The sequence below is a fragment of the Cuculus canorus genome, chromosome 2 (assembly GCF_017976375.1).
Source record: "Cuculus canorus isolate bCucCan1 chromosome 2, bCucCan1.pri, whole genome shotgun sequence".
Lineage (NCBI taxonomy): Eukaryota > Metazoa > Chordata > Aves > Cuculiformes > Cuculidae > Cuculus > Cuculus canorus.
In genome coordinates this window covers 104,911,776-104,938,116 of record NC_071402.1, presented here as the reverse complement: position 1 = coordinate 104,938,116, position 26,341 = coordinate 104,911,776, and the positions used below count along the sequence as shown (strand labels likewise).

General features: G+C 43.8%; 1 protein-coding gene across 5 annotated transcripts in view; it reads left to right on the top strand.

Moving 5' to 3' along the window:
- Window positions 1–644: 644 nt before the first annotated feature.
- Window positions 645–26,341, top strand: part of BLVRA (biliverdin reductase A) — a 34,615-nt gene continuing 8,918 nt past the window's right edge. The window contains exons 1-5 of one of the 5 annotated variants that reach the window (XM_054059119.1): window positions 739–790; window positions 1,704–1,772; window positions 20,929–21,056; window positions 22,776–22,895; window positions 23,496–23,593. In XM_054059119.1, coding sequence (XP_053915094.1) covers window positions 20,938–21,056; window positions 22,776–22,895; window positions 23,496–23,593 — 337 coding nt within the window. In that variant the 5' untranslated portion in view covers window positions 739–790; window positions 1,704–1,772; window positions 20,929–20,937. Of the gene's footprint in view, window positions 791–1,312; window positions 1,379–1,703; window positions 1,773–10,297; window positions 10,319–18,414; window positions 20,812–20,928; window positions 21,057–22,775; window positions 22,896–23,495; window positions 23,594–26,341 lie in introns of those variants that run through there. The other 4 variants (XM_009568471.2, XM_054059120.1, XM_054059117.1 and 1 more) reach the window with 4 other exon arrangements.

The following is a 26,341-nucleotide window of genomic DNA, read 5'->3' as shown; positions in this document are numbered from 1 at the left end:
GTAGTTACTATTACAAAAAGTGGAATATTTTTTAGTTAAGCTACAGTGGAGTTAAGTTTCATCTAAGTAATTGCAGTTTTTGAGAGCTAGACAGAATGTCCCTCTGATAGCACGTTTTATTTTAAACAGTGTTTTCCCAGACATTGTTCATTCTTCAAAGATGATAACGACTTGTGTGCAGTGTGATCTGCGCTGAACAGATGTCTCTTTTTCTGTGATCACCTCTGCTTGCAGTCTCACTCCATCTCAAACGCAAGGTCAGGCAGAGCTGGCTCCAAAGCAGCAAGAGTTTTGGCTGTTGTGATGTTCATAATAACATTAAAATTAGTCCTTCGAAAGTAATAGAATATGCATGAGATTTCCGGGAGAATTTAACCATGTGCATGAAAGTGGGGAATCCATCCTGTCCCAGATCTTGTCTCGCTGCACACGATGAATGGTGATCAGTCCCTCGTGTTGCCCAGGCTTCATAAAGGATGCTCGCTTTATAAAACTCCAGAAGGAGTCTCGGAGAGTTTTATTTGCCAGCCTCAGCCTCGCCCAGGTCCCAGAGACCCTCCAGCCCCGCGCACCGACCCCGACGCTTTGCAGAGGCAGCTCGCAGGCTCGGCGCCGGCAGCTCCTGTGGCCACAGCCCGCCCCCTCGGGATCCTGATTGGATTCCGAGCCCGGGGGGTGTAGCTGCAGCGATAGCAGCCGGGCATTGATGTGTTGGAGTTGCGGAGCCTTGGGGCAGGACGAGCTGCAGGGAATTGAAGGGGGTCACGTTTCTCATCCGTGAGCCGAAGAGGTTAGTGGATATTCCATAATCCTCGCTAACTGTAATTAGGATCTGGAAGCGCCTTTTTCGTCTTCTGCACCCCCCTCCCCGCCCCCCTTCCCAAGGCTGCTCGCAGCCAGCCTTGCCCCCTCGGGGGAGAAGGAGGGGGAGCCCTGCAAGTCACCCTGTCCTGGCTGTTCCCAAGGCACCCCCGCACCGGAGGGGATGGGCTGGGGAGAAAAAGCCTTCGGAAAAAGGTCTAAGAGGCAGTGAAGCAGATGGTTAGCTCGAGAATTACGTGAAGTAGCCGAGCAGCATCACTGGGTGGCCATAGCGCTGCGTGGTGGGAGCCCGAGAGGTCATCTAAAGCCTTTGCTGCGAGATTGGTTTGCTTCTAGGCTGGTTTGCAGAAGTGTGAACTTTCCCAAAAATCCGGGTTTACTGCAGGTGTTTGATACCCCCTTCTGAAACAGCAGCCTATTAACCTTGCTGCATCTCAGTTAACTCCTGGGTAAAGTGAAAATGAGAATATTTGCCTTTTCTATAGGAACCTGTATTCCAGACAGCCTTTGGGGGGACGAAGGCAATTCCTGTGTTCTTAAGTGCGGTACAAAATCCGTATGTAAAACACGTTGACTCTATTAATAATTACTTTCTGCTGTAGCCACAGCTATCACCAATCTCTCTCTATCTTAAACAACATGTGCATCGAGGCTCAGTCAACACACCAATAAAAGAGAGGCTCACCCTTTATACAACTCTCCCGGCACCGTGCTGAACTTCTGTGTTAAAGCTTGTTCAAGAAAAACAAGCTAGTGTTAATTAGGGCAACAGTTTATTGAATTCATTTTGTGTGAAATCATTTTTATCAAACTCCCTGCATTGGTTTGCCAGTTTAATTTTCCTAGAATGAGGATAGTCATTCAGCTGTCTCTGATTACAGATGTGAATGCAGGATGACATTGAAAAATCAATAACCTAGCATTTAAGCGTCTTTCTGTCATTTGAGTTGGTAAGTGGGAAAATAAAGACAAATCTGTTTCAATAATATAAATCCAACTTGAAATTGAATCACAAAATACAGATCAATAGACAAACATTCCAAATTATTTTCAGGATGTATAAAGTAGCCTTAGTTAAAGTCTTAACAAAAACTGTTGTCACAAGCAGTGTACGCAACTTAAATATTCGGTAATGGATAGTAAAATATTATTGATTGATACGATTCTTACTGTGGTATCAGGGAACTTATACTGGAAGGCTGATGATTCTGGACGTGTTTTTGTGTGCTTACATGTGTGTTGGTCATTAACTTTTTTTTCTAATACCTCACAGTTTCTTTAGACAGTATGTCAAGTTTCTTTTTGTGAGCAGCTGGAGTTTAAGTCAGTGAGGTGTGGTTTGTGTTATCCTTAAAGGAATGACAATGCTTATTTTGCATGGCTAGAATCTTTTGGTTTTCAACTTCTTGTTTATAGTGTCCTTGTTATTTTCCAAATAGTAGTTCTAACAGGATGTTTCAACACTCACTCGCCACCTCCCCCCAAAAAAACCAAACAACCCCAAAAGAGCACAGCATTCAGCTCTGAGAGACTTCATTATAAATGTCAAAAGGCCAAACTTGGGTTTTTTTTAATTAGGAATTGTCCGCTCTATCCACAGACTGCAGAAACTAAGCTTAGCAGATGAGAACAGGATGAGAAAAGGGCCACTTTGATCTCTGCAATAATAATGACCCGTTCTTGTTAAATAAGTGAAGGGATAAATTAACTGACCAGTTTTTGAATTAAAACTGGTATCACTTCCCATGTTGTGTTTGGATGTCAGGACTTTGGTAAGGTGCAGGAGTGGAATGCATATTGGCATTTTTGCTTTTTAATGACTCTGCAGTCACCTCAGTTTTAAATGGCTCGTAGAGAGGATATTGGTGCTGTGTGTTGTACAGATTTGCTGTAGGAAGCTTCAGCGGGTGTTCTGCATTACCACTGGTGTGGTCCGCTGGAGGTCTGTGCTTCCATCCTTGGCTAGGTGAGCAGCAGTCAAACAGCAGGAGGTAAAAGCAAATGAAACTGGAAAGAAGTGGAGGAACTAACAGAGAAAGCTTGGATTGATGTGATAAAGCAGTTTTTGCAGTGGGGGAATGGCTCCCCAGGGAAGGATTTCCTGTGTTTGACATAGTGGTACAGGAACATCTTCATATGGAGGATGTGGGATAACTTGTTCACCTCTAATTTTCAGACAAAGGTAATTTTTCCTAAAGCTTGTGTGTAGTGCTCAGTGCAGTAAGAGAACCTACATTGTGCTCATACTGCACTTTATTAAGCAAGGTGTCGAAAAAGGTTAGTTTACCGAGAAGGGAAGGGAATGGAGCTTAGGGAAGAAAACCAGCCTGAAAGCAAAGGCATTTAGCAGCTTGATCCTATATACACAAACCCACCCTGAATGTATACGTGCCTTGTTGTGACATAGCAGAACAAAGGTTGGTGAGGGCCTCTTCCTCTCCTCTAGAATTAGCCTTGAATAGAGGAAAGTGTTCTTAAGCAAGTAAGGCCAAACTGTTGTGCTTACCTCTTGAAACTTTATACAGTAAGTGCAACTGTTATAAAAATATAGTTCTATGTTTGACTTCTTCTCTAAGAAGCAAAAAGCGCTTTGGCTTTTTGTTTAACTGAGCTTAAGCATTCCTTGGACTGATGTTTGCAACCCAGACAGAGCTCTACTGTGCTAATTAGAAAGCACTGCAGAGAACATACCTGACTGGGAAAGATAACGACATGCATTTGCTGATCCTGTTATTCCAAGTGAGTGCAATCCACCGCTTTAACACCAGGAGTTCAACAGTTAACATAAAAGTTTCTTTTTTTTTTTTTTTTTTTCCTTCTTTTTCTTCCTCCTTTCATATCAGTATAAGCATTATAAACCATTTAGAAAAATTCTGTTTGGGGCAGCTAGTGTTCCTGTGATAGTAATTATCCTGAATGATAAGTTACAGGCTCCACTATGCTGGCTAATAAAGCAAGTATTCTCGTGACTCAAGTAATGTTACTGTGTATGTTAGCTTTCCCTTAATCAAATGTGTAGCAAAAAGAGATTTTAGTGGTTGGTCGTTGCCCTTATTTTATGAATGAGAGGAGAGGAAAGCTGCCAGAAAGAATATGGAATTATTAAGTAATCCCATAATCTTTAATTAAGAGAAATGTACGGATTGTTAGGGGGAAAGTAGAGACCACGGTCATTCTAGCTGAAACGTGGTGGATGTTTTTTAGCTGTGCTAGAAGCTACAAAGCTTTGTGACCCTTTCTGTTCCTAGGGAGAACAGCCTTTAATATTTACTGTTTTTCTGAGACAGAGTAGCAGGCTAGTCTGGTTAGTTTGTTATTTAGAAATGAGCAAGCTGTGGCTTGCTCCTACTTGTCTTTGGAGTAATTTTCTAATTGTTTTCAAGCATAGCACAACTACGTGCAGCTGGAAGTGGGATCAGTATTTATGGAAATCTCCCTAGGTTTGCTCTTCTGGCAAATACAAATATATAAAGGGCTGAGATATTTTTTTTTTTGTCCTCATTTAATCAGATTCATAAAATCTGGATGGAGAAGGCAAACTAAATCCTGGCTTCTGTTGTCTGCTAAAGCTATGGTTCTCCAGGGCAAAGGTCTGAGAGGAACTCGCAGGAAAGGATAAAGATGTATTGTGTGCTGGTGACAATTCAGGAAACTATGAACTGGAGTGAGGAACTATGAGCTGGAGTGGTATGCTCCTGGCATTGGAGGTGACAGTGGGCTTTGTCTGCTTTCATTCTTGGTGTCCAGCGTCAAGACAGTGTAGGCCTGATTTTGACATTGGTATGGAGTACTTGATTTTACAGTCTGAGTAACCTGGAGCACAGTTTGTTAGAAACAGCCCCGAGATGTCTTAGGTTTGTCATCCAGAAGTTGGGATAACCAGTACTGGTGGTTGTTGGAAATGTTTGTTCTGGGAAACATGTTTTTCATTTGGACTTTGTAATCTTCTTAAATTGCAGCCGCTGAGCAAAACTTCAATTTTTGAAATCTATTTTACAATTACTTGCTTGCATAGTAAAGTGGAATAGCTATCCACGCACTTAGCCCACTATTCAGCAAGGTGAGACGTACTGTCATTTTCGTATGTGCCTTGCACATGTAATGAAGCCTTAAGACGAAAAGCTGTTGAATAAATCTTTTCAAAATAAGCGGGTCATTTGCCTGACTCTGCTTACTGCTTGAAAATAACAGTATTCTGACCGGTGTTTCTAATCCAGTCCTTCCTGGATAGGTCTTGGTCACAACCAGCCTCATCTAATCATATTTGCAATATAGTCACAATAAAAACACAGCAAAAGAAAATAATAAATATGATTATATGATGATGTAAATGGGGCTTAAAGTGGATTGATAGCAGGGGCTTTCAGAGGAGAGAAGAGTTTCACCTCTTCTTCGTCTTGCCCTTTGAGCAGGGCATGTGGCAATGTAATTCTGTGGCTGTGCAGAGCCTGGTGTTTCTATTAAGAATACTGGAACAGATGCTGCTTTCTGAAGAAGGCAAAGATAGACAACAGTCTTTATTCCCTGTTGTCTTTAAAGAAGATATAATTTTACACCAGGGAAACGCATGATGGACTTTTTTTTTTTTCCCAAATGTAAGGTCAGCCGTTTTCTAATGTTCATCCATTCAGGTTGAAATAGCACCTTTCAGAAAAACTGGTGGTCCACTGCTGCTTGCCACCACCCTTGTCAATTGGCTGGTACCTTCCCAGCATCAAATGTCCATGAAATATCAGAAACGCAATGTTCCTGTTTTTAAAACATGGGAGAGGAAGTCATCCTGTCCTAGATGCTGCAAAGCTATCAGTGCCTAAGGAAGCATTAAGGTGCTGAGAACCCTGGAGATTGTTTCCTTTGGTTAAATGACTACTAAATGAGGCTGCAGCTCTTCATCTTTTGCTGTTGGGGTCTCATACTGCTGTGCTGACAGAGATGGCCTTTTCCATCAAGAGATGAATCACAAGCAGGGCGAACTGATGCAGTTGCCAAGTCACTCTCTGTCATATTTGAAAAGTCATGGCAATCGCACAAAGTCCCCAGTGACTGGAAAAAGGGAAATATAACACCGGGGGGGATGTGGACTAGATGGTCTTTAAAGATCCTTTCCAACACAAACCATTTTGTCATTCGAACAAAAAGAAGTTCGAAGTACATTCCTTTATGGTGTGCTTATTATTTTTAATTTCAACCTCTTGCATAGTCTTATTTTTGCTTATATGCCTATTGGGAATAAACTTTCCTATTGCAGACTGCGGAACTAAAATTTAGTGTGGTTGGGAGGTAAAACTATGCAGTCTTTTAGTGTAGTGGTCCCACAGCTGTTGTCAAATGGACGTGTAAAGTCTGTTTCACAAGCCATTGTTTAGCAATGTTATTCCACCCCTTGATTTATTGTCCAATACCTAAGGCAGGCATTTACACGTTCCTCACAGTGAGGGTGGTGAGGCACTGGCACAGGTTGCCCAGGGAAGCTGTAGCTGCTCCATCCCTGGAGGTGTTCAAGGCCAGGTTGGATGGGGCCTTGGGCAGCCTGATCTAGTGGGAGGTGTCCCTGCCCATGGCAGAGGGGTTAAAGCTGGATGATCTTTGTTGTCTCTTCCAACCCAAACCATTCTATAAAAACAGTGACAGCTTTCATATATCCATATATATTTCTGTATATCCATGGGTAGTGTTTGTGTTCCTGATACTCATGTAGGGTGCTTGTGTTTTCCATTCCTAATAATAAAAAAAGAGGACTTGTCTGAAATCCAGTTTGCAGAAAGGCCACAGTGGTTGTTCAGTACAGCCTATCTCTTCAGAACTCAGTTACATCTTTGGTCACTTAAAGAGGTGATGCAGTCAAGGGAGTGAACTTGTGGAGGAGACAGAGCTCTTATAAGACTGCAATCACTTAGTCAAAATAATGCAGAAAAAAATCCAGTAGACTGAGTATTGTCTGCTCCTGAACCTTTACAGTAGCTGTTTTAGTTGTTGCAAAGTTAGACAATTGTGCTGATCCTGTCTTGGACAGGATATTTCCATTTATTCAGCCACAGTTGTTGTAAATAAAATACTGGTCCATGTTAAGTAGATCCATTTGGCAGAGGAAATGAAAAGAGCAATACTTGGTTGTTTTGTCCCAATTGCATGGCCATGCTGGTTCTGAATAGGTTGTGTATTTAAAATAATCCTCTGAAGAGATGCTCGGCCTCACTAAAACCTTCAAGCACCACATCTTTGAAGGCAGATTATCAGGAGTAAAGGCTTTTTTAAAGCCTATCCAACACGTAGTTATTTTTTACAGAGATTCTGGTGACAATCATGAGTTTTGTAGGTGCTGCCTGCAGTTTTACCAGTCCCAAACCAATGAGATTTAATAAAGTATGTAGAACCTACAGTACCCCTAATACACTGACACAATCCATCCTGTATCCTTCTCTAGCTAATGTTACTGCATGGAGTTTTGTGGTTATTACACATCCATGTGCAAGATAGAAAGACATGATCTGGGAGTTCCAGTATGTATTTATTTCTCTTTAGATGTGTTTTTAATGTTAGTACTTGTTGGAGTGGCTTGAGCCAATTAGGTTCTCCTACTTTGCTTGCAGTTGGACCCAACTTGATGACTTGTTTTTAGGTCCCTTTGGGGACCTTTTGGAACATTAAATCTGGTGATGGAGGATCTCTAAAGAGGCAGGTAGTTGTAAGTAGTGTCATAGTTTAGCCTGGCAGTGAAACAATATGCAGCTGCTCTCTCGCCCCTCCCTACCAGTGGGATAGGGAGGAAAATTGGAAAAGAAAAGGGAAACTTGTGGGCTGAGATAAAGACAGTTTTAATTGAACAAGAAAAGAATAATAATAATGATATATATGAAAGAATATATTAAAATACAACCAGTCACCATCTGATATTAGCCCATCCATAGCAAAGATTTCAGGAAGTGCAGTAATAACATCAAGCGCAGCAATAGCAGATTGTGAAACACCGAATGTGAAACCCAGATCATATATCTGCTCCCCAGCTAAATTCCCATTTTTATACTAAGCATGATACTATGGTACGGAACCAGTTTGAATTAGTTGTCCTGATTCTGCAGCCATACACTGTCAAAACATGGGAAATCATGCATTTCTTAGCAACAGCTAAAAAACATCAGTGTATTTTCCACATTATTCTCATTATAAATCTGAAAAAAAACCCCAAACCAGTGGCTGCTGGGTAGAAAATTGATTCTATTACAGCTGAGCATAAACATTACCTGGCAACAGCTAAAACAGTGTTATCAACATTATTCTCATGCTAACTCCAAACCACAGCAACTACTACAAATAAAATTGACTCGATCCCAGTGGAAACCATTAGGACAAATAGGGAGCATTTTGTTGTTCATTCTTTGGCTTGTTGTCAGGCCTGAGCATGTCAGGCTCTATCTAGGTTGACACACTTGAAGGTTCAGGTTTAGGCATGTTCAGATCTGTCTGACTGTACTGGCAAATCAGGACTAGAGACTAATATGGCCATTTTCTTGGCATATAAGACTACCTCTCTACTTGTAGAAATAGTAGGGCTTGATGGGGGTAGACCTAGGAACTGGGAGGGGAGACATTAAATTTGTTTTTTCAGTGTGTCTGGTTGCACACAAAGAAAGCATTGTTCTTAAATCTTTGCATAGGACCTAATGTGCAGTTGAAGTGCTGTGGGTAATATGCTTTAACAGCATTCCTGTAACCTTTTTTAAATGTTTTTTAGAATGAACTTTCTTATCAGTATGATTTTTAAGTAGGATACCAAATGCCCCGTATAGTGGCTGCTATTTTGATGAAGGTGTTTTCAGTTTCTTGGGACAGTTTTAACAGATGAGTAGCACGTCAGGAGTACTTGGCTGCTAAATCACATTGAATTGCAGACTCACTCTTCATGACAGAGCAGGCTAGCAGCTGGCCTGCCTAATTCTTGTGTGTTCCAATGCCCAATATCATGAAAAATACTAAGATCTGAAGTTAGGAAGGGTTTGAGTAACCTCAATTTTTAATCTTTACTCGAGATATTTTTTCCTTCCCTTCTCTCAAGTAGTTGCTGCCATTGGTAGAGTTCCAAAATTTAATGGGAATTGAAAGCATCCATTGCATCTTTCAGGCCCTACTGAGGAGTGGCAGACTGGTGAAGCGATGGAGGTGTTGGTCATTGCATGCATCATTTTTAAGATTACAACATTATGCAAAACATTATCTACTTCCCAAGTTACCTCAATCTAGTTATTAAAAAAACTTTCTATCCTTCTCAATTTATTTTAGAAGGATGAAAATGTTGTGGCTGGTGTAGGGAAAGAGAAAGTTGGCTAAAAAAAACCTTTTCTGTATACTGTTTGCTTTGAAGAGAGCATAGGGCAGGCCTCTTGCCTTATGAGTTCCCATCATGCTAGCGATGGAGGCAGAGGGTTTCATCTCTGAGGGTAAGCGGTATCTTTATGGTGACTGTGTAGAAGGAGTTCTTTTTTTGTTTGGGGAATTCTTAAAATAGGTCGGCCTGTTACAGATCTGGGATACAGTGACCTTCAGTGGACCGGAAGATAGGTATCATCTATTGGGTTGAGTCCATAAAGATATTAAAAGACCATACTTGTGGCTAGATATGTATTTTGTTCTTGCACCTACTAATATTACAGTAAACAGCAAAAGCTCTTATTTCTTAACCTACTTGTAGGAGCACTGTCATTGATATAAATGGGATTACTTGCGATTAAAGCTAGGCATGTGTATAATTCCTTGTAGGGTTTGGGTTTCAGATCAATTTAATAGCAGGAGATAGGAAAGAACAAGAATATTTTTGTGTTGTGCATTATATGGCATTGTTTTCTGTAGATATTTCAATACAAACCTTAGTTATAGCCACTTTTTCTAGATGGCTGATCTGTGTGGGATTTCCTACAGCGAAGAAGAGAGGTTTTAATAATACCTGCTTCTTACATTGCACTTGCATCAGTAGGTCCAAGAGTCCTGTACAGAAGAGAGATTTCCCCTTTCCTGGAACTGTGAGGACTGGCAGGGAAAGGGGATGAGATTTGATTGTTGGAGGTAACCCAGTAAACGGTGAGAAACTACAGCCTGCAAACACAGCTGCCTGCTTATGCCTAGCCCAGCTCTGCATTCATTAGGCCTTCTGGAGAAGAAAAAGCTCGTAGAAAGCACTGCAGTAACTGGCAGGCAAATTCAGGGGCAGATGTAGTAATTCAGAAGACAGATAATTTTTCTGTGATTATCGATCATCCCTTGGATTTGTAGTACAGCAAAGGCACGGGAGCCATTCCTGGCATTGGCATTTACCTGCAAAGCACTTGTGAATCTATCAAGTGAGGTGGAGGAACATCGTTTGGGAGATGACACAGCAAAACCAAAATGAGCAGCATAGGGAGAGGAGGGAACGTGCTGAGGTTATTTGGCATATCTCGGCTCCCTGCCTTGTCAGCTACACCTTTTGTGATTAGCTCCAAGTGAAGTTTCCCCAAAAATGCAGGTATGGGTAAGTAGTCCCGTTTTCTGTAATGGCACATGAAAAGCTCTCGATTTTAAATAGTGTAAGAGTCAGCACAAAATGGCAATGTATGTTTCTTTGTATGAAACAGGTGCTTAAGCAGGTCTCAGTGTTCTTCTGCTTAGCCACGTGGACACTTTGCTGTCGTGGCTTTATTGTTCTGCAGGGAAGCCAGGGGGCATGGTTTGTGGTCCACAGGTGGCAGAGTTCAGCTCTGATAGCTTTATTGTTTACATGGGTGTTAAGTCAAAAAAGCAGCAGAGGATGTGTTTCATGCCTGGTTTTTTTTTTTATTATTATTTTTTATTTTTCCCTTTGAGCTAGTACCATTTTTACCTTTACTTGGTGTTATTTTATCCAGCCTGTGTTCAGGCATAGACTGGTACTATAGCAATAATGTTTGATCTCATGGAAAATTAGGATCTCTCAATTGCTGATAGCTCCAAATCACTACTCTTTCTCCTGAGTACTCATCTAAAATTGGACTTTACTCCAAAATAACTGACAGTCACTTGTTAAAACAGTCCTTTCTTCTACCACCATGGGCAAATTCACTTTCAAAAGTTGTTATAGCACATTAAAGCCTGAATTAATTTTTTAGGACTGTTTGTGGCTCTTTTAGCTAATTAGTGTATGACTAAGCAACATACAAGCAGTGTTTTAGTTACAGAATAGCTGTGATGAGGCTGCAGTTATGTGGGATTGTTTATTTACCCAACAGAAGTTTCACAAGACTGTCTGTAATTCACTCCAGAGCAGTTCCTAGAAACTTAAGGTTAGAAGTAAAGTTGGTTGTTTCTTATTTTTAAGGGGATGTTTTTGTAAGAGATGCAGTTAGAAAAGCAAAAGCTTGGCTTGAGTTGAAATTGGCCAGAGATGTCAAGAACTACATAAAGGGTTCTGGTGGTAAATAGCTGCTTTCCAAACTGGCGGCCAGTCACAAGTGGGATCCCCCAGGGATTGATACTGGGCCCGATGCTGTTTCATATTTACGAAGTGATCAGGATGATGGGATGAAGTCTACCCTGATGAAGTTTGCTGATGATACCAAACCGAGTGGGGAAGTGCACACTTCGGAAAGGAGAGCCACCCTGCAGGAAGACCTCGTTAGGCTGGAAGAGTGGCTAACAAGAACCTTAGGAAATTCAAGAAGGATAAGTGTAAGGTCTTTCACTTGGGAAAACATAATCCAGGAGTGCAGCATAGGCTGGGATCTACTTGGCTGGGGAGCAGCTTTGTGGAGAGGGACCTGGGGGTCCTAGTGGACAGTAGGCTTAGGATGAGTGAACAGTGTGCTGCTGTGGCAAAGAACACCAACCAGGTGCTGGTTGCATCAACAAATGCATCACTAGTAGAGATAAAGAAGTCATTATCCCATCTACTCCACACTTGCCTGGTCACACCTGGAATAGTGTGTTGAATTTTGGTCCCTGCTGTACAAAAATTATGTGGGCAGGCTGGAGAGGGTCCAGAGAGGGGCCACAAAGATGCTGAAAGGACTGGTAAGCCAGCCATGTGGGAAGAGCTGAAACAACTGGGTTTGTTCAGCCATGAGAAAAGAAGACTTTGGGGGAGACCTTCTCACCATGTTCCAGTATTTAAGGGATGACTACACAGAAGGTGGAGACTCCCTTTTTACAGGGAGTCATGTGGAAAAGCAGTGAGGTGACGAGTATTACTGGGGAGATTCCAACTGGACACAGAGGAAAATTTTTCACTATAACAATCAGCCATTGGAATAATCTCCTCAGGGAAGTGGTGGATTCCCCACTTTTAAGATTCAGCTGGACAGACTACTGGGCGATCTTGTCTAGACCCTGCTTTTGCCAAGAAAGACTGGAGCAGATCCTTGAGGCCCCTTCTATCCTGCTGTTCTAGGATTCTAAGATCTCAGAAGCATTATTTGCCTTGATTTTCTCTCCTCAGACTCTCAACTAAATCTGAACCACAAAGAGTGACCACAGACGGAAGAACAGGACAAAGTGATTATTCCTACTCATGCACATGTCAGAGCACTTGTCATTTAGTCCTCCACAAAGTAGACTATTTCATGTGTTTAAAAACAGGTCTTCAGATTCTTCCGGTACCTCTCGCAGTTTTGTATTAGTTTTGTGAAGTGTTTTTGCTGCAAGTATGGAGTTGGAGGCTGCGGAGAGCAACTTCACTGTGACAGGAGTCTGGACCGTTGCAGACTCTGGAGTCAGTAAAAGTTAAGTTGCAAAAGTATGTTTTAATAAAAACTCTCCTTTCTACTTCAGTATTAATGCCGGGGACAGTGTATCTGTTACAAGTGCACCCCTTTATTATTAACCATCTCTGTATATAGTAAAGGTGTTTGTTTGGCAGCTATAACACAGCATCTGGCCGTATCTCAATAGAACCATATCAACTTCAGGCTTGGCAGCCAGCTGGAAACCCAGAATTTAATCAGAAAGCCTAAGCAAATAACCCTGCATATAGATATATACCAATGCAGGAGTATTGTTCAAATGGCATCTAAAAGTCAGGAAGAAAGGGCTGCTGTGGCCATTTCCAAGGTACAGAGGTGCCAGTCAGGATGAGAAGAGACTGTTTTCTGCCAGCAAACTTCTTCTAGAGTTGGTGTCTTGAAGCCAAGAAACTGTGGCCTGTGTGGTGATAACCAGGGAGATGGGGCTGAGAGAGAAGAGAGATGCTGGGGAGGTCTGCTACTTAGCACCACAACAAATAACTCTCAAGGAAAAATATGTGGTTGCTGTACAGCTTCTAGGTGCTGCTGTTTTCCTCTCAAATGTGGAGACTGTTTCTGACTCTCATTTTATGTTCAATTCATTTTTTAAAGATAAGTAACAAAGAGAGTGTTGGGCGTTGCCTTCCTGATTGTCTCTTTGTTGCAGAAGGGCTTTAATTTTATCTCTTGGTTGCAGCAAAGGCAGAGCCAGAACAACTACTGTGCCTGCACGTTTAAACAATTGTTTTCTTTTCCTCAATTTCATTTTTTTCTTTTTCAAGTTCTACCTTTAGTTGGTATTAGTGAGGCCTGCGTTGGGTCTGCTTCCCAAAGGTAGTTCAGCAGATAAAGGTGGAAGTACTTACGTGGTTTCCTTTAGAAGGGAGGGTGTTAATGCCTTTGAACAAGCTACTAAATTGCAGCATTTGTGCAGTTCTTCCCTTTTGAAAATAAAAACACAAAAGCCATGCTGTTCAGCTTCTGCTTTCTCTGCTCAAGGCACATGTGGTGGCACAGGCTGTAACATGTACCAACACCCTCAGTGCCACGTCTGCCAGGGCTCTGGGTATTTGAGATCAGAGAGGTGGGGCTAGAAGGGACCTCAAGGTTTGAACTTGTTGATTTTACTGCTGTCTGTCCAGTGTACCCCTAAAAACTTCTGTTGAGGAAGATGCTACAACCTTTATCTGAGGGCTTTGCTGCCATAACACAGAAAACATTTTCTATGATACTTAATCTACAAGTCTGTTGCAAAGATTGCTATTGCTTCCTCAGTCCAGCCCTGTTTGTATTAGGGGAAAATAGCAGGTTGAATCCAACAGCCTGAGAGGGACTGTGCAGCTCTGTGGTCCTTGATCCAATGAGTAGTGAAGCTGAAAACGTGTTCCTTGCCAGCAGATGTACACAGAGTGTGTGTATACACTATGTATGCTATGCTAAAGCACATGGAGGACAGGGAGGTGATTAATGGCAGCCAGCATGGCTTCACCGGGGCAAATCCTGTATCACCAACTTCATGGCTTTCTATGATGGGGTAACCGCAGCAGTGGACACGGGTAAACTGACAGATGTGATCTATCTGGACTTCTGTAAAGCCTTTGACATGGTCCCCTGCAACATCCTTCTCTCTAAATCGGAGAGGTATGGATTCGATGGATGGATAGTATGGTGCATAAGAAACTGGTTGGGTGGTCGTATTCAAAGAGTAGTGGTCAAAGGCTCAAAGTCCAGATGGAGACTGTGACGAGTGGTGTCCCTCAAGGGTCCGTACTGGGACCGGTGCTGTTCAATATCTTTATCAATGATATTGACAGCGAGATTGAGTGCACAGTCAGCAAGTTTGCAGATGACACCAAGCTGAGTGGTGTAGTTGCCACACTGGAAGGATGGGATTTCATCCAGAGGGACCTGGACAGGCTGGAGAAGTGGGCCCCTGAGAACCTCATGAGGTTCAGCAAGGGCAAGTGTAAGGTCCTGCACCTGGCTCAGGGCAATCCCCATTTTTAGTACACAATGGGGGATGATGTGGTTGAGAGCAGCCCTGCAGAGAAGGACTTGGGGGTTCTGGTTGATGAGAAGCTCAACACGAGCTGGCAATGTGCACTCGCGGCCCAGAAGGCCAAGCATGGGCAGCAGGTCATGGGAAGTGATTCTGCCCTTCTATTCCTCTCTTGTGAGACCTTACCTGGAGTACTGTGCCCAGTTCTGGAATCCTCAGTGTAAGGATATGGAGCTGTTGGAACAGGTCCAGAGGAGGGCTAAAAAGATAAATGGAGGGCTGGAGCACCTTCCCTACGAGGACAGGCTGAGAGAGTTGGGTTTGTTCAGCCTGGAGAAGAGAAGGCTCCAAGGAGATCTTACAGCAACCTTCCAGTACCTGAAGGGGGCCTACAGGAAAGCTGGAGAGGGACCGTTCATAAACGCATGTGGGGATAGGACCAGGGGGAATATTATAAACTGGAGAGGGGCAGATTTAAACTGGACATTAGGAAGAATTTCCTCACCATGAGAGTGGTGAGATACTGACACAGGTTGCCCAGGGAGGTTGTGGATGCCTCACCCCTGGAGGTGTTCAGGGCCTGGTTGGATGGGGCCTTGGGCAGCCTGATCTAGTGGGAGGTGTCCCTGCCCGTGGCAGGGGGGTTGGAACTAGATGATCTTTAAGGTCCCTTCCAACCCTCACTATTCTATGATTCTATGTGTATATGCGCTTGTACCTGGCCGATTATGCAGATCACAGACAGCAACAGCAGCCACATCCTCTTCCCCTCTCTGGCTGAGCAGGGTGGAGGTTTGCTGGTGAGAATATTTATGTGTGTCCATGTGTACAAGGTAGATCCCTCCAGCAGCCAGGCTCAGACGCTCCACTTGCTGCCCCTGTATCCCAGTCTCTGGCTATATGAGTCCCCCTTTACTCTTAAGATAAGTGGGAGGTGGCTGCCAGGTCAGTGGGTATTGAATTGTGTATTTGTGAGTGGCAGAGAGGAAATGACAACATATGTCAGCACTCAGGTTTGGTAGAGTTATAGATGTAATGTAAGCAAAGATCTGACCGATGTAGAAGAGGGTGCTGGAGAGGGTGAAAATTGCTGAAGAATTACTGTGGGAACGAAATGGTTCAGCTGTTGATTATGCAAAAGTGAACTAACATTGGCAGCAGTATTTTCAGATTAAGTACTCATCTGTGAGGTTTCTGCCGCTCTGAAGATACGTGTGGCAGTGCTTGTCATTTGAAGTAGCATACTTAAAAAGACCAGGCTGGGAGTGCTTCAGAAGACTCCCACATCACTCTTATAGTCTTGCAGGTGACATTAATTGTAAAATATTTTCATATCAGATGCGTGTCACCATTCATACCTGTGGGAACAAGACTTTGAAAACCTCAGGGAGAATGCACGAGGCTTACTGAAATGCTTTCTGTATCGTGACAGGAGGTAGCTGTTCTAATCCTGTATTGGCTAGATAGGCCATGAAAATTTTTTTTAAAGAGGAGATAATTCTTAAGTCCTGCCTTTTTTTCTTGCCTCTGCACTGACTTTGCATGGCCTTAGCAATGTTGCACAAAACGGTAAGCCTCAATTCCCTGAATCTTTCCTCTGTGAGTGTTAGCAGTTTTGAGATGTAGCAACTGAAGTTCCACTGTGATTGCATTGGGGAATTGCATTTGCAGGGTGATGAATCATTGGGCATTGCTTGTTTTGCTGGTGAATATTCCTGTTTTACTGCTAAATCTTGCAAGAATACTTGGATGCTGAGCACTCTCTTTTTATACAGGGTAGTCTGTGTGTAATTATGGAGGAAATACACAGCACAAGCACAGAAAACTCAATAGAGAACAGAAGGGTGATGGAAAAGTGATCTGTTGGTGTAGGATAAATTATTTTCTTCAGCTAGATGTTTTTCTGGGAGCTGCTTCTCAGTGTCCTGCAGGGTTCGTCTTTCAGTTGCTGCTGGGCAGTGGGAGGCACTCTTCAGTCACAAGCTTTGAGCACGAAGGACATCCTTTTCTAATCTTCTCACCAGACTCTTTGCTTTCGTACAGTGAGTTGGGAAAGGGTGGAGAAGATTGCTTTTGGATGCTGGCTGGTCTACTTTTATATCACTTACTCTACAGTTTTTCAGTACAACAGGAACCAAAGTTCGGCTAACTTGAAAATGCCTCTGAAATCTTTTTGTCAAAGCTTAAACCAAGGTCACCTATCTTAAGAAGAAGGCATGGAAGGCAGGCACAGAAGTTTATGGCTTGGGGTTCCTCTTTCATCATTTTTGCACTTGAAAGATAACTGTAGCCGTTACCCTAATGTAAAGGTTTGTACTAAGGAGTAAATTGTCATATATTCGTCTGTCCTCTCAGATGAGTATTCTCTATTCTGCTCTTACCTGGTTCAAGACAGTTCCAGAAAAACATCTAACTTACTTTTCTCCCAGAGCATCTCCAGGATTCGTTGTGTGAACAAAATGAAAGTAAAAAACAGCAGTAGCAGGGATGCAGGTGTAGCAATTTTTCTTTTATCTACGTGCATAAGCAAAGTTTCTGTAATGTACATTTAGTAGCTGTCACTTTCTATGCGGATACCATATTAGTCTGCAAACGTTTGACCTGGACCAAATGGCTGGTTGCTATGGCAGCAGGTTGCCTAGCGATAGATTTTGTTCCTAGGTTGAAATTATCTTGCTTCTCTTAAATATGACTTTTGGGGTGGTCAGATGATGTTTGTCAGATGAAACTGGGGAAGTTTTTGAAAGGAGAGGCAAAAATGTTGATGTTCAGCAACCTGAGCATCTGCTGAGAGATTTCTTTCTTCATGGCAGTAGAAGAAAGTAGTGGGCTCCCCAGCTTCTCCACTTCATTGAAGTACAGGTCGGTAGCTCACCAGTAACTGTAGGAGCTTCAGGGGAATTTGTCTGCTGTGCGACTCCCACTCCTGCTAAAGGCAGCATGCAAATATTAACAGCTTAACACTCCAGTACCTTGAAAATTTCTGAACTTAAAGTAAGCTCCTGATCAGCTGCTCTCTGGCTGAGCTGCTTCAAAACCTCTGCTGAACTGATCCTGATTCACCCTGGAGCCCTTTGTGGATCTGAATTTTGAAGAATTACAACCATGCACTTCAGAAGAGCCATTGTTTGGCTTTTTGATGCTTCTGCTTGGCAAGGGGGCAGAGGGGCTGATCTACAGGGATGACTTCCGCAGAGCATTCTCCGCTCCAGTGTGCTTCAAACAGAGCTAAGCATGGCAGAAAGTTGGTGTAGATTGTCAGGGACCTTTTGACTGAACTCAAACTCAAAGAGAAAGTGCACAAGCTGGGAAGGGCTGTCCAGGACCTCTGCATGGGGACAACTCATATGCAGTGATAGGAACTGCTGTTTTTACAGATTCCCAGGTGCCCAAGTCTGAGGAGGATGCTGGGATGGTGGGAGACTGTGTCCATAGTCCCTCAATGAAAAAAAAAACCACCACCTCTCCCTCATAAAAGAGAAGAAAAAAACCAACCTCACACTCAGGTCTTCCCGCATAGAGTTGTCCTTGTGGAGAGTTGTCCCACAGAGGGTTGACTACTGTGGAGAGTTGGCCATGGGGGCTTGACCACAGAGAGTTATCCCTTTGCCCCATGGCTTTCACTAGTAAAGTCTGTCCTCAGACTTCCTGGTTTTCTGAGTCTGCTAACAAAGACTGTGGGAATGTAACATTGCCCACAGCAGAGGAAGACAGTGATAGAATTCTTGAGCTACTTGCGTGTACAGCAGCCCCTGGCACCAGACAAGGTATATCGAAGGATGCTGAGAAACTTGGCTGATGTCTCTGCAAAGCCACTTGGCGATCAGGGCAGGTTCCTGCTGACTGGAAAAGGGCAAGTATTGCACTCATCTTCTCTTCAGTACTGTTAAATGTCTTTATTGAGCACCTGGATGGTAAGATGAAGAGCAGCTTTGGCATGTCTGTGGATGAAATTAAATTGTGGGGGTAGCCAGTGTACCAGAGGGAATGGGGCATGCTGGAGAAATAGCAGGCGAACATCTTGGAAGTTCAGCAAAGGCAAATGTAGAGTCCCTTGTCCAGGGCAGAATAACCCTGTGTACCCATGTGGGTTGGGAACGGACTCGCTGGAAAGTCAGAAAGTGCCCTGTGGACGCTGCTGAACAAGTTGAACCTCAGGTCACAGCATGCTCTTCTGGCAAAGGCCAACTATGAAGCCAACAGGACCTCCCTACACCTGCAGTGCTGTGTCCAGTGTTGTGTACATTGGTATGAGAAATAAGCTAAATACAGGGAAGGGTCTGGTGGAGAGCCACCAAGACAGGGGCTGGATCAGCATATGGCGTATGAATGAGGAGAGGCTTAGAGAACTGGGTTTGTCAAGCCTCCGGAAAAGAAGAGTAAAGGAGGGTGTTCTTGCTGCCTACAGCTTTCTGGTGGAAGGATGTAGCAGAGCTGGAGCCATGCTATTCTGGGAGGTGTGCAGTGAAATCTGAGTAAATACTGAGAAGAAACTCTTGCTGTTTCTGAAACTGGGGAAGTTTTTGAAAGGAGAGGCAAAAATGTTGATGTTCAGCAACCTGAGCATCTGCTGAGAGATTTCTTTCAAATCTTGAGGGCAATCAAGCAGTGCAGCAGGGACCTATGAAGCTTGCTGGATTTCCATCCATGAGAACAGTCAGAACTCAATGTGGCCCTGGTGTGGCTGAGTGGGGTTTGGATCGGGTGACATCTCAAACATATGACCGAGATAATTCTGCAAGTCTCAATTTCTTTGGCCATACAGAAAAGCAAGTGTAACTAAGAGCCCAGACCAGAATTTTGCCTGTGGGCGGAACTGAAAATGGGTTGTGTGATTATGTCACACATCTTTCTATCCCCCTCTCTCAGCCCTATACATTTCTCTTTCCTGGTGAGCAGTGTCATCACATTATACCTCAAATAATTGGTAATCGCATGTCACTGTAATCCCTCTGGAGAGCTCTTCCATTATCACTCATTTCTTCTTTTATCTTAAACATGCTGCTGTGTGTTTTACCCTTGTAGCCCTCTTCCATGTATGAAGTAAGCAGACAGCATTGACAGGAATATATACCTAGGCAGGAGCTTATAGAAAAGCAAAATTCAGACATGACGTGATTGGAGAGGGTCTTTTTTGACTTTTATTTTCCCCTTTGTGCCAGTTGATGTAGTTCGTTAGCAGCTGTTAACCTCTAGCACTGTAAGAACAGTCACTTATGGCTGTGCTGCTGCACCGTGATCCTGCCAAACAAGAGTCACAAGAAGGAGTGAAATGAGATTGTCCGTCTCTCCATTTAAATCTTGGGAAGATTTGAAGGGCTGCAGAAAGGTAGTGCAAGTGATCAAAAGAGTTCTCTCAGGTGAAAGGAGTGGTAGTGGCACGAAGGAGAACACTGAAATAGAGGAAACAGAATTTGGAGACATGGGGCTATAGGATAGAAGGAACAAAAATCACCAAGGAGCTGACTTGGCTTGAGTTTAGGCCATTTTTTCTATAAATGTTAAAACTACTTTACAAAGTGTTCCTAGACCTCAGGGTGATGCAATAGCGCAGGTTTGAAAGCTTACATCAGGTGCCCGGTGCTTGCGCAAATCTATGGCAAATCATAAAACCAGCAGAAGAATTTATTAGCAGTGGCCCAGCATTGTGGCCAGTGAGTGCAGTGCCTGGCTCATCCTTCGTATGATGCAATCGCAGTAGGAATGTGCTTGTGGGAGGTATAAATCTTGAGGGCATGCCTGCTTGTCATTAAAGAGATGGCAGAGCTTTCTTCATGCATGGAAATGTCAAGCAAGCATCTTGACCAAATTATCAGATGGTCGGTTGCATCCTGACATTGTAGGACTTGCCAGCAGTTACATGAGGGAAGAAAAGATGCTCTTTGCTTCCTGTTCCAAAGTATTCCAGCTGTGCTGCTGTGCCCTGTGACTGTCCATGTGGCAGCTCAGAGCAGGGTGTGCTGCAGACACTCGGGAAGTCAGCGGGGTTTATATAAAGCCCTGCTGGGTTTGCAGAACATTTTGGCTCCTTTCCAGCATGGAAGCAGTGATATAAATAGAAGAATGTCTCACTTTTGAAATCTCTCTTGTATTCACGGAAAGGAAGAACTTTGTGCCAGAGCTGTGATATAATAGCTGTTAAATACAAGTCTTAAGACCAGTCCTGTGATGGGCTGAAGCACTTGACTGTGTTTCAATGGGCTGCAAGTGAGCTCAGTAGCCTATAGCATCTCATCTCTGTTAGCTGGCTGCTGACATCTGGCTAAGGTTTGGCTTTGTACGAAAGCAGAGTAACCCATCCTCACACCTCCCTTCCCAGCTGCTCCTCTCCCCACTAAAAGAAAGAAATGTTGTTGTTGTGGTTTTTTTTTTAACTTTGATCAGATTAACAAAATGTTTGGGACCGTGGTGGTTGGAGTTGGAATTGCTGGCTTAGCACGGATCCGAGACTTGATGAATCCAATGCCTTCCAGCCCTTCTGAGCACCTGAAACTCCTTGGATTTGTATCCAGGTTAGAATTTTCATCTTAGCATGTTCAATATGGATGTTGTAATGTTTCTTTCTTCTGGTGCACATGCCTTTCCCTGTGAAGAACTATTATTTCAAGGGAGGCAGAGGATGGATATCCAAAGTTTTATATTTCTCTTATAGTTAAGGCTGTCTGAAAGGGGAAAGTTTATGCAAATGTGCCTGTCATTCTGGGCGGTTGTTAGGAAATGAGCGCAGAAAGCTTTGCAAGAGGGAACAAATAGCTTACCTAAGCGAGATAACTTGCAGAAATGAATAAAATAAAAGCTGAGATGTGTTCTCACTGCAGGATATGTGTGGTAAAAAGAAATGCAATTCTGTCTGACTGAAATTTCCTGTAGGTTTAGGACAGTGCAGACAATAATTACACTAATGAGCTAATGTCTGCATGAAATTTGTAGAAATGCTTAAAAAAAATCAGATGTTTTATAAAGTTTCTAAAAATATTTTTTTGTTGTAAAGCTCCAAATGCTGCAACTTCATCCTAGAATTCTAATTTTTTTTATACCAAATACCAAACCTGTAGATGTCTTTAAAGAGAATTTTGCAATATAGTACATAGAGTAAGATTGCCTCTTAGAGAGCAACGATGTTTTTTCACACTAGCTTGGAGCTGTGGAAATTGAGCAGGGCTGTGTTATGCATATACCTCCCTCTGAGCATTCCTGCCCCATAACAGCAGACCATAAAGGTTTTAAATAGTTAGGCAGCACATGTATGGATCTCCAACTGTGAATATGTTTTTCCAGCTATATTTAAATCATGCAGTCAGGGTTGTTTGAGGCTTAAAGGACCCATTAGGTCATCCAGTTTATCTCCCTGCCAAATACGCTCTTGGTTCCCTGATGCCTTTGCTAGTGCTATGGCTAGCCCTGAGCAACCCTGAATTTTCCACTACTCCTGCTGAAGAAACAGTGCTGTCCAAATGCACAGTTTACAGACAGCTTGCTTGTGTATGTTACCTTCCTCTTTGCGTTCCAATTGCATGCAAACATTGCCTCTCTTTGCTTTCAAGTCCTGCTTGTGGCCTACGCCAATACCATTTGTCACCTATTCTAACACTGTCAAGATGCCTGCTCCAGTCTTTACTTACTGCGAAGGGTTTTCGTGGGCAGTGTGTATGCTTCATTTTCAGGTGGAGATGTGCTCAGGGTGGTGGCCAAGAGACCCTTACCCTTAGTACTGACATGGGGTGTGTGTTGCAAGGTATGAGCCATCATAGTCAAGCATCTGCTTTGTCCTTCTCATGTTTGTCCATACTTCTTGCAGTTGAATATGGCCCTCCAACTCGATGCCCATGTTGTCCAGCATGGTGGGGAAAAGTTCTCCCATAGAAGTATTGTCCTCTTTTAAGTCACTCTTTTAAAATGGCTCTTTTGTAATGATGCTTATTAAAAAACAAAACACCAAAACAAAAAAAAAAAAAGAAACAAACCAAAACAAACTTTACACTTCAAGAACAGGACAGTTTCTGTGCACACACCACCATCTACAATTTGACCTATTTTCCTTGTTTGTGTACTCGACTTTTGTCTGTAACTGCTTGTACCCTTCCTGGATAACAAGATGCCTATTTTCTGACCTGGTTGCACTCAGTGAGGCAGTTGTCCATGGGAAAAATTTCTAAGTGCTGCACAATGTGCAGCTGGGAGGAGTGGACTGTGATGGTTATGCACTGGTTGTCTTTGTGCCAAATACACAGGAGAAGTTTTGGCAATATTAATGAGGCTAAGCAGATTAGCCTGGAAGATGCCCTAAGAAGCAAAGAGATCCACGCAGCTTTCATCAGCACAGAGAACAGAAGCCATGAAGAGACCATCAGGTATTTTGAAGTGTGGTTTTGCTCCTTTTCCCACATTTTCTCCTGTAATTTGGAAACATAGAAGAGCTGTGTAAAGCTGTTGCAGGAGAGGCTGGGGACAATGAAGGAGAGACAGCCACACTCAGAGTCTGAAGTGAATGGTAGCGAGTTCCCTAGAGCACTCGATAAGCCCTGGAAGAGAGTAGAATATATGATGTATTCATTTCCCAGGTAATTCCAACTGTGCACCTCTAGGCCCATGTTTGGTGCACAGGCAGTTTAAAACAGGATTCAAAGCCTTTCCTCACTCCAGTGCCCAACTCCAGCCACTGAAGTGTCCAGAAATTAGAAATTAGAAATTGCAGTGCTCGATGCTGTGGCATTTTAGTGACTTGCTGTAGGTGAGTGAGGGAATTTTCTGGAAAAAGGAGAATTAAACCCCAGCTCTTCTAGGTTTAAAACATGTGATGCACCATCCTTGCTAGAAATTTGCCATTTGTTTCTATTACTCCCCGTCATGCGTTTCTCCATATGGGGCTGATTGTGGGAATGTGAAAGTACACAGGGAGAGAGATATTTTGGTGGTACACTTTTTAAAGACTGATCTTGTATCCCTTTCAGAATGTTTTTAGAAGCTGGGAAGCATGTCCTTGTTGAGTACCCCATGGCTTTGTCTGCTAAGGCTGCCCATGAGCTCTGGGAGATGGCTGAACGGAAAGGTAATGGCATTTGTTCTCAAGAGTGTAAATGGTATCACCTGTTTGGTAGCACCAGAGGCATCAAACTAAAGGGCAGGGCTCCAGTCTGCTGTTAATCATGACGTACAAAGGAGTATGCCTGTCTCAGAGTTGTGTCAGTCTGGGATTTAAGACGTGTGCCAATAGGGAAACAAACGCACAAATGTCAAGGCGAAGAGTAAGGTACATTTACCCTCACACAAAAGAACTGATCTCTGCTTGTGTCACTAATGCAGTTAGAGATCTGTTGTGGTGATAGTGCAGCACGTAATGAGTTGTAGCCGTTGGACTTGTGCGCTTGCCTGTCCTTTCTTTCCCTGAGAATAACACTGGAAACAGCTCTCCTAGCTTGTAGCATTTGTGATGTGCTGGTCACACATCACAGAATCACAGAATCACAAGGTTGGAAAGGACCCATTGGATCATCGAGTCCAACCGTTCCTAACACTCCCTAAACCATGTCCCTAAGTACTTCATCCACCCGTTCCTTAAACACCTCCAGGGAAGGTGACTCGACCACCTCCCTGGGCAGCCTGTTCCAGTACCCAATGACTCTTACTGTGAAGAATTTTTTTCTGATATCCAACCTGAACCTCCCGTGACGGAGCTTCAGGCCATTCCCTCTAGTCCTGTCCCCTGTCACTTGGGAGAAGAGGCCAGCTCCCTCCTCTCCACAACCTCCTTTCAGGTAGTTGTAGAGAGTAATAAGGTCTCCCCTCAGCCTCCTCTTCTCAAGGCTAAACAACCCCAGCTCTCTCAGCCGCTCCTCATAAGACTTGTTCTCCAGCCCCCTCACCAGCTTTGTTGCTCTTCTCTGGACACGCTCCAGAGCCTCAACATCCTTCTTGTGGTGAGGGGCCCAGAACTGAACACAGTACTCAAGATGCGGTCTCACCAGTGCCGAGTACAGAGGGAGAATAACCTCCCTGGACCTGCTGGTGACCCCATTTCTGATACAAGCCAAGATGCCATTGGCCTTCTTGGCCACCTGGGCACACTGCTGGCTCATGTTCAGTCGGCTGTCAACCAGCACCCCCAGGTCCTTCTCTTCTGTGCAGCTCTCCAGCCATTCTTCCCCCAGTCTGTAGCGCTGCATAGGGTTGTTGTGCCCCAAGTGCAGGACCCGGCATTTGGTCTTGTTAAACCTCATCCCATTGGTCTCGGCCCAGCAGTCCAGCCTGTTCAGATCCCTTTGCAGAGCCTCCCTACCCTCCAGCAGGTCGACACTTCCTCCCAGCTTAGTGTCATCTGCAAACTTGCTAAGGGTGCACTCGATGCCTTCATCCAGGTCATTGATAAAGACATTGAACAGAGCTGGACCCAGTACTGAGCCCTGAGGAACTCCACTTGTGACTGGCCTCCAGCTGGAGTTAACTCCATTGACCACCACTCTCTGGGCCTGGCCATCCAACCAGTTTTCAACCCAGGAGAGTGTGCGCCTGTCCAGGCCAGAGGCTGACAGGTTCTGAAGCAGAATGCTGTGAGAAACTGTGTCAAAGGCTTTACTGAAGTCCAAGAAGACTACATCCACAGCCTTTCCCCCATCCAGTAGTTGAGTGATTTTGTCATAGAAGGTGATCAGGTTAGTTTGGCAAGATCTGCCTTTTGTAAACCCATGTTGACTGGGCCTGATCACCCGGTTCTCTTGCGTGTGCTTCATGATAGCACTCAAGATTACCTGTTCCATGACTTTCCCTGGCACTGAGGTGAGACTGACAGGCCTGTAGTTCCCCGGATCCTCTCTGCAACCCTTCTTGTAGATGGGCACAACATCAGCCAGCCTCCAGTCTAGTGGAACTTCCCCAGTCAGCCAGGACCTCTGGAAGATGATGGATAGGGGTTTGGAAAGGACATCCGCCAGTTCCTTCAATACTCTTGGGTGGATCCCATCCGGCCCCATAGACTTGTGGACGTCTAGCTGGGCAAGCAAGTCTCTAACCGCCTCCTCTTGGATCACGGGAGCCTCAATCTGCCCCTCTAACTCTTGGATTTGTAAACAGAAGGAACAACTTTCTTTGCTATTAAAGACTGAGGCGAAGAAGGCATTAAGTACCTCAGCCTTGTGGCTGCTCATGGCTGCTCATGTTATTGTAGGCCAGCAAGGCATCCCTTTCTGAAAGACAGCTTGTCTCTAAGCAAAGTCTTTTTATATCTGGAAAGCTTGTGGTCCCATCTCTGCAATTTCAAGGATCAGAAGCTGGGACTTCAGTTGAAGCCAGTGGCGCTGCAAGGAACAGAACAGTGCTGGGCAGGAGCAAAGTGCAAACTGTTGGGACAAGCTGCACTATTTATACTAGTGCTGCTTAAAAATTTCCTAGGACTTGTGTCCTAAAACCCCAGAGGTACAGGATTTCTGCTTTGCTCTTTCCTGTACCAACACCTTTTACTGCCTTGTTGCTTGCCAAATGTCTTCCCATTGAGCAGAATTTATTCCCCATCTCTTGAAGCAGCAGCAGTTTCTGTTGACAGCCTAAATTTACTCTCCTGGAAGCCTTCCAGAAAGACACATATTGAATGGGGGCTGCATTCGGGGTGTGTGTTGGATGGCCTCTATTTCAATGTAGCCCGATTAATTACAGTTAGGGAGGTACTCCTTTACATATTGTTACAGCCTGGCTCTGAGTATTATGCTGTTTTATCCCTGCCTTTTTTTCCTACCACCCTGGGAGGAAAAATGCAGAACAAGGAAGTGTGACAGGAAAGAGGCCAAGAATTAATCCGTCTTCTGAT